General features: G+C 46.2%; 1 protein-coding gene across 1 annotated transcript; it reads right to left on the bottom strand.

The window, feature by feature from the left end:
* Positions 1–204: 204 nt before the first annotated feature.
* PRKACG (protein kinase cAMP-activated catalytic subunit gamma) lies at positions 205–2,068 on the bottom strand. The gene has a single exon (XM_054501568.2). The coding sequence runs from the start codon at positions 2,045–2,047 to the stop codon at positions 992–994; it is 1,056 nt and encodes a 351-aa protein (XP_054357543.1). The 5' UTR covers positions 2,048–2,068; the 3' UTR covers positions 205–991.
* Positions 2,069–7,701: the final 5,633 nt, after the last annotated feature.

The raw sequence follows: 7,701 nt of genomic DNA on the forward strand, positions 1-7,701 counted from the left end.
AACAGCACACTGTTCAAGAGGAAATCTCATCCTTTCACAGCAAGCAGGTCAAATCACCCTGAGCCTACCTGGGGCCCCACCCCAGGCCTGAGAGCTCCTCCTGGGATGGGGAGAAGTGATGAGAGGGGGAAATATGAAGATGAATGAGGTGGCTTGCCAGCGGCTCCTCACTTTTCTATTAAGAAAGAAAACAGGCCAGGGGCGGTGGTTCACACCTGTAATCCCAGCACTTTGGGAGGCCAAGGCAGGTGGATCACCTGAGGTCAGGAGTTCAAGGCCAGCCTGGCCAACGTGGCAAAACCTCATCTCTACTAAAAATACAATAATTAGCCAGGGGTCGTAGTGGGCTTCCTGGATTTGTTAAAATGGATCTGGGGAATGGGGAGACACGGGAAGGTGGGAAGGTGGGAAGGTGGGAAGGGTGGGAGGGGTGGAAGTAGAGGAAGGAGGAACGGGGACACTGGTGGAACTTAAGTAAGATTTTTTTTTTTTAATTTTTTATTCTAGCAAACAGCCCACTGAACATGGCACTAAACCTCTCTCCTTCCCAGGCAGTATTACTCCGAAGGACAGGTGTGCTTTTCACTCATCCTCTCTTAGTAAGTGGTGCCTGTTAGGGGCTGGAGTTAAGTTTGAGCCCCTCTTTCCACACCCTGTCCCTGGATACACCAGCAAGACCTGGCCTGAATAGAGCTGACAAACTCATTTAAAACACGCAGAAGTGAACTGGGGCAAGGGGGACCCTGTGGGAGGAGGAAGAGAGAAGCATAGAGGGGCCAGGAAGGCATAGGGGGTGAGGGAGCAGCTGGTGTTTCTGTTCCTCCAAATATCTGGGCTTCCTGCTCCCTCAACCCTGGAGGGTGGGGTGAGGGTGAAATTAGATACAAGGAACTCTGGGGCCCTCTGGCTGTTCAGTCCAACCCTCCCATCCCCCAACCCACCAAAAAGAAAAAGAAAAGGAAAGAAAACCCACAGGGGCACAAGCACACCCCTAAAACTCAGAAAACTCCTTGGCACACTTCTCATTGATGGAGATCCGGAGCTCTTCCTCCTCGTAGTCGTCAAAGTTACTGGCATCCCCAGGGCCTGTGTACTTCGGGATGAAGGGGGCTTCCACCTTCTTCTCATAGATGGCGATCCAGCTGGTTGTGGCGAACCACTTGTGGTTCTTGATGTCGCCAACCCCGTTCCTGAGGTTTCCGAAGCGCTTGGTGAGGTCCACCTGGAGCAGGCTCCGCAGCAGATCCTTGAGGTCAGAGCTGAGTTTGGAGGGAAACCGCACCCTCCCAGAGACGATCTTCTCGTAGATCTGGATGGGTTCGTCGGCGTAGAAGGGTGGGAAGCCCACAGTCATCTCATAGATGAGCACCCCTAGGGCCCACCAGTCCACGGCCTTGTTGTAGCCTTTGCTCAGGATGATCTCGGGGGCCAGGTACTGTGGGGTCCCGCACAAGGTCCAAGTACGGCCCTTCACGCGCTTGGCGAAACCGAAGTCCGTCACCCGCAGGTAGCCCTGCTGGTCGATGAGGAGATTCTCGGGCTTCAGGTCGCGGTGGATGAGGTCAAGCGAGTGTAGGTACTGGAAGGCCAGGACGACCTGGGCGGCATAGAAACAGGCATGGGGCTCGCTGAAACTTCCGACGCGCCGTAGGTGGGAGAACATCTCCCCACCCGGCACGTACTCCATCACCAGGTACAGGTAGGAGTTGTCCTTAAAGGAGAACTGGAGCTTGACGAGGAACGGAAAGTCGATCGCCTGCAGGATGCGCTTCTCGTTCAGTGTGTGCTCGACCTGCTTCAGCTTCACCAGCTTCTGCTTGTGAAGGATCTTCATGGCGTAGTGGCCGCCGGTCTCCCGGTGCCTCACCAGCATCACCCGCCCGAAGGAGCCGGTGCCCAGCGTCCTGAGCCGTTCAAACTGATCGGAGCTGGCGGTGTTTTGAGCGGGGTTTCCCCATCTGTAGAGGAAATCTCCTCTGGCTTTGACTAGGAACTCCGTCGCGCTCTTCTCCTGCTCGGTGTCCTTCTTGGCGGGGGCGTTGCCCATGGCAGTGGTGGCGGCCGGGGCGGGGGTCTGGCGGCGGCGGCAGCGGTGGAGGTGGCGCCCCCTGGGGCTGGCTGCGGCGCCGCGACCCCCGCTGGGCCTCCGCTTATATTCCCAGCTACATGGGAGGCTGAGATGGGAAGATTTCTTGAGCCTGGGAGGTCAGTGAGCCAAGATCACGCCGCTGCCCTCAACAATATGGATAAATCCAAAAGGCATTATGCAAGTGAGAGAAGCCAACTCTAAAGGGGACTTACTGTATGAATCCATTTCTATGACATTCTAGAAAAGGCAAAACTATAGTGTGAGAGAACAGATCAGTGATTGCCAGGGCTTGGGGTTAGGGGACGGTTGGACTATGAAGGGACAGCCTGAGGGAATGTGGGAAGTGATGGGACATGTTTGTATTCTGATTGTGCTGGTGGTTACAATGTGTTGGGTGGTGGTCTACATTTGTTTTAAAACTCATAGAACTGGCCGGGCGCAGTGGCTAAAGCCTGTAATCCCAACACTTTGGGAGGCCGAGGAGGGCGGATCACAAGGTCAGGAGTTCGAAACCAGCCTGACCAACATAGTGAAACCTCGTCTCTACTAAAAATACAAAAAATTAGCCAGGCGTGGTGGCGCATGCCTGTAATCCCAGCTACTCAGGAGGCTGAGGCAGGAGAATTGCTTGAATCTGGGAGGCAGAGGTTGCAGTGAGCAGAAATCGTGCCACTGCACTCCAGCCTGGGCAATAAGAGTGAAACTCCATCTCAAAAAAAACAAAAACAAAAACAAACAAAAAAAACCTCATAGAACTGTATACTTCCCCCCAAAATTCAGTTTTACTGCATGTAATGTTTTATTTTAACACATACATATGACTTCCTTTCTTCTGTTTGCTTTGGGTTTAATTGCTTTTATTTCCTAAGGTGGGAACTAAGGTCATTGATTTGAAATCTTTCTTCTATTACAATCACTTAGTGCTATAAATTTCCTCCTAAGTATTATTTTTGCAGCATCCCACAAATTTTGGTATGTTGTATTTTCCTTTTCATTCAGCTCAAAATATTTTCTAAGCTCTCTTTTCATCTTCTTTGACCGATAAGCTATTTAAAAGTATATTATTTCATTTCCAAATACTTGGGGATTTTTCAAGAATTTTCCTATTGATTTCTGATTTAATTCCATTGTTAGAAAGCATACTCTGTGTGACCTAAAATGTTTTACACTTCTTGGGGCTCATTTTATGGCCCAGAATATGATCTATCTTGGTAGATGGCCCACATGCACTTGAGAAGATGTATATTCTGGTGTATTCTGCTGTTTGGGGATACAGTGTTCTACAAATGTCACTTAGGTCAAGTTGGCTAGTAGTAGTGTTCAGGTCTTCTATATTCTTATTGACTTTCTGTTTACTTGTTCTATCAATTATTAAAAACATGCCATAGGAGTTTATGAGAAGTCAAAGTACATAGATGATGGGCCTTCCATCACTCCCCCAGGCCACCATGTCAGCCCCACACACCCTCCAGAAGACAGCCAGCACTCAGCCATCACAGGGTGGGTTCTGAGCTGCTCTCCCCAGTCAATTCTGTACAAAGATTCTGTCCTACATCATAAACACTCAGCTACAGGAATATCCATTTATCCTCCTATTTTCTCTCCATCTTGCCCTTTAAGTTTGACAGCTAATTCTGCCTACCCACCCTGGCTATATCGCCTGTACCTAGTGCAAGTAAACAACACCCTTTCACCCAGCCCTGCAGGCTGAAACCATGCAAATTGGAGAGGAATTCCTGATTACTTGACTCCAAGTAGAAGGTTTCTATTGTGACTGTGAATTCTTGCCACTCAGTTCAGCAGATGTTGGTCAAGCAGGTGTCTATCGTGTGCAAGGCCTGGTTCCGAGTTTACGGTTTAATCTGGCCAGGACTTGGGTACCGAGTTTACGGTTTAATCTGGCCAGGACTTGGGTACTGACTGTATATTCAGAGACGGTCAGGTTAGAGAGGAAGAGGAGGAAAGGAGAAAAATCTACTGTTGATCATCTGAACTTCCACAAAAGGGAAACCCACATTCCCTCAACAAGAACATAGCAGGGGGGTCAATTGCCCCTTGTGCTTTGGGTCAAGGCAAATCCCTGGCAGATGGAAATTCCACGACTCCCCCCATAATCTCAGTGATTTCCTCTTCATTTTCATCACAGTAGGTCTGCTAAAATTCTGCCCATTTCTGACTTACCTCCAGATTATTCAGTAGAAATTTATACACAAAGAGCAATTAGTGTGAAGCCATTCTCTTGGACCCATGCCTTAGAAGTGGGACAGTTTAGAAGCAGCCTGTGCCATTCCATGACAAATTCTTGTGGCATTAATCTCTGAAGTTCAATTAGGAAGACACAGGGGTCTAGAGGGAACATATGCTGCACGCTAGAAATGTCCCCATGCTTCGTTTACAGGTCAGAACATCAAGTATTTATCCCAGAACAAGCTGCAGAATAATTACATTTGTTATTTCTCTCCACTTTCCATTCTGCTTTTCTCCATGGCCTTCGGGAGCAAGGGAGTCCTTAGCATGCCAAGGAAACAGGGATCCTTTTGCATTCAGATAAACCGTTTCAGAAGGAAAAGATTTGTGTAGCAAGATACAATGCCTCTGCATGATCTGCTTGGAGCTTGCCTAGGGGGCCAAATGAAGAGGTGAAAGCCAACTCTGTTTTCCTGTATGCCCAATGAAAGGCAATCAAGACCATTCTTCTCCCAAAAAACTGCTCACTGGCAGTCATGCCAGCTGATTCTCCTCTTTACTGTTTATATAGCAGTTTCCAAATGGCTAATTGCATAAGGCTTGGATCATTCAATTCTAACTTCCTCTCTATCTCCAAAATATTGATGGGAGCAAAGAAAAGAACAAACTCGACCAGGATTCAAACAAGAAATAAACTACAAATCTCTATCACTCAGGGAATTATTTACATAACACTGCATGTTCTGGTCCAGAAATACTTATCATACCTGGATTTTGACAAGCCAGCTTCTATTAATAGTTTGTTTTCTCCTTATTAGCAGAACAGTGTAAAAGAACACTTTTGAACACAAAGTTTCTATGTCAGATTTATGATCCATAAAATGTTGATTTAAAAATTGGCATGGCCTTTGTTATATGAAAGATGAAAAATTATGGGAGTCAGGAAGTTCAGAAATAACTTAATGACAATAATTTATAAAGTACTACATTTATTTAAAGTTTGGGCAATCATTCATCCCTTGGTACCATTAATTTTGCCATAATTTTTTTTTCTTTTTTTTTGAGACCGAGTTTTGCTCTTGTTACCCGGGCTGGAACGCAATGGCACGATATCGGCTCACCGCAACCTCCAGCTCCCGGGTTCAAGCAATTCTCCTGCCTCAGCCTCCCGAGTAGCTGGGATTACAGGCATGTGCCACCATGCCCAGCTAATTTTGTATTTTTAGTAGAGACGGGGTTTCTCCATGTTGGCCAGGCTGGTCTCGAACTCGCAACCTCAGGTGATCCGCCTGCCTCGGCCTCCCAAAGTGCTGGGATTATAGACGTGAGCCACTGTGCCCGGTTGCCATAATATTTATAGAAGTGGCTTGACACACATGATAATGAGCACTGTAATGTTGTTGGGACCTGAAAAGAAAGTAGTCCTAGAAATAGGCCCACCTTGCTTACCTAAAAATATTTCTTCTGACATATAAGAACTGCCAAAAGTGATTACCCCTAGGGAATAGCACTAGGAACTTAGAGAAGCATAAATTAAAGGAAGGAAAATTTTTACTTCTCACTTTATAAGCTTCTGAACTGCTGAAATTAATTTTGAGCATGAATTACTTTACTTATTAAAATAAAAATGAGGTAAAACATTGGTTTCTCACAAATGCATTTACTTATATTTTATGTGTCACTTTTATATATTGTTTAAATCCACAAAAGGGAGACAATTTTTATAAAATTATTTTCCCCATATTTTGCAGTTCTCCTTCTTTTCCTGGCAATAGCACACTGTTTTATCTTTGAGGGATTACTTCTATCCCATTTCATCTAATTCTGTTGGGTTCCCAATCTAACCCACTCACCTGAGTCAAAGTCAGGGTTGGCCACAGGACCCAAGATAGATCAATCAGTTTCCCTCTCTCAGGAATTGAATCTTGAGCAGAGACACAAGGGGACTTGAGGCATTTGTAAAGGAGCCATCCAAATACAGCATCTTAGAAGGCTGTCCATGTTTCTACAGCTGTTGGCCAATAAGTTCCTTGCCTTCTGTCCTGAGCCCTGGTTTTTCAGTTCTTCTTTTATGTGTCTTTCCACATAAAGGAAGCAAAGCTTTTTTTTTAAGCAAAGCAAATGGGACAAGGCAGTGGTGGGGAAGAGAAAGAAAGAAACAAATTTATTGAAGACAATAATGAATTCAGGATTGAACACATTGAGTTCATAGGTCCTTAAGACATTCAGGTAGAGATGTCTAATTAGCCATTGGAAATTTGGGATTGAACTTAGTAGATAAGCATTGGCAGCACAGATTTAAGAGGTATGAGAGTGTTAGCCAAGGAACGTGAGCCGAGAGAGAACAGAGTCAAGGAGGGGGATTGTGGGAAACTCCACTATCTGAGGATGGGGGTAGGAATGTCAGGCACTGCTATTTGCCCACCATGGCTGTGTCTTGTAAGGCCTGCCGTACTCAGTTCTTCTGAGACCTTGAAGAGAATTTCTTGCGCACATCTACACAAGAAGTGGGCATTGTCACATGGTTGCAATGTGACTGCACATGTATAATGCCTAGTAATTATCACGCAACATACAGACAATACAGCCAAGTGGCTGAATGGGAAACTGTACCCAGGACAAGATGTTAGATACAGATAATATGGACTGTGACAGGAGCTTCGGCACTCATGTGAAGTATAATGGCATATGAGTTTCTTAGTGACCTCTTCTGCTATCACTGTAACAACCCACATTTCATGATGAAGAGTTGAGGCCCTCAAGAGAAACAGAACAGGAGAGCGCTTGATGATTTCCTCTGAAATCTCGTCTGCAGCACTTACCATCTGTGATACAGCACACCTGCCAATTAACAGAAGGCCCAGGTGAAACATAACAGTCACAACATCCTTCTACCAAAATATGCCCTATAAATCAGAGCTCACAAACCGACGCACATCAAAAGCAGTGGTTCTTAATTTTAACTGCACATTGAAATCACCTGAGACATTAAAAAAAAAAAAGAATACGGGGTTGGGCATGGTGGCTCACGCCTGTATTCCCAACACTTTGGGAGGCCGAGGCAGGGAGCTCACTTGAGGTCAGGAGTTCGAGACCAGCCTGGCCAACATGGTGAAACCCCATCTCTACTAAAAATACACAAGTTAGCTGGGTGTGGTGGCAGGTGCCTGTAATCCCAGCTACTTAGGAGGCTGAGGCAGGAGAATCGCTTGAACCCAGGAGCCGGAGGTTGCAGTGATCCAAGATTGCACCACCGCACTCCAACCTGGGTGACAGAGCAAGACTCAATCTAAAAAAAAAAAATACTGATGACTGAATCTGCCTCCAGAGATTGACTTAACTGCCCAGGCATGTGACTTGAACATTGGGACTTTTAAAAGCTCCCCAGGTGATTCTAATGCACAGCCGAGTTTTAGAACCACTGG

This window comes from Pongo pygmaeus, chromosome 13 (assembly GCF_028885625.2).
Source record: "Pongo pygmaeus isolate AG05252 chromosome 13, NHGRI_mPonPyg2-v2.0_pri, whole genome shotgun sequence".
Classification (NCBI taxonomy): domain Eukaryota; kingdom Metazoa; phylum Chordata; class Mammalia; order Primates; family Hominidae; genus Pongo; species Pongo pygmaeus.

Bases quoted from the DNA above. Each gene is read 5' to 3' on its own strand.
- PRKACG (XM_054501568.2), bottom strand. From the start codon at position 2,047: ATGGGCAACGCCCCCGCCAAGAAGGACACCGAGCAGGAGAAGAGCGCG.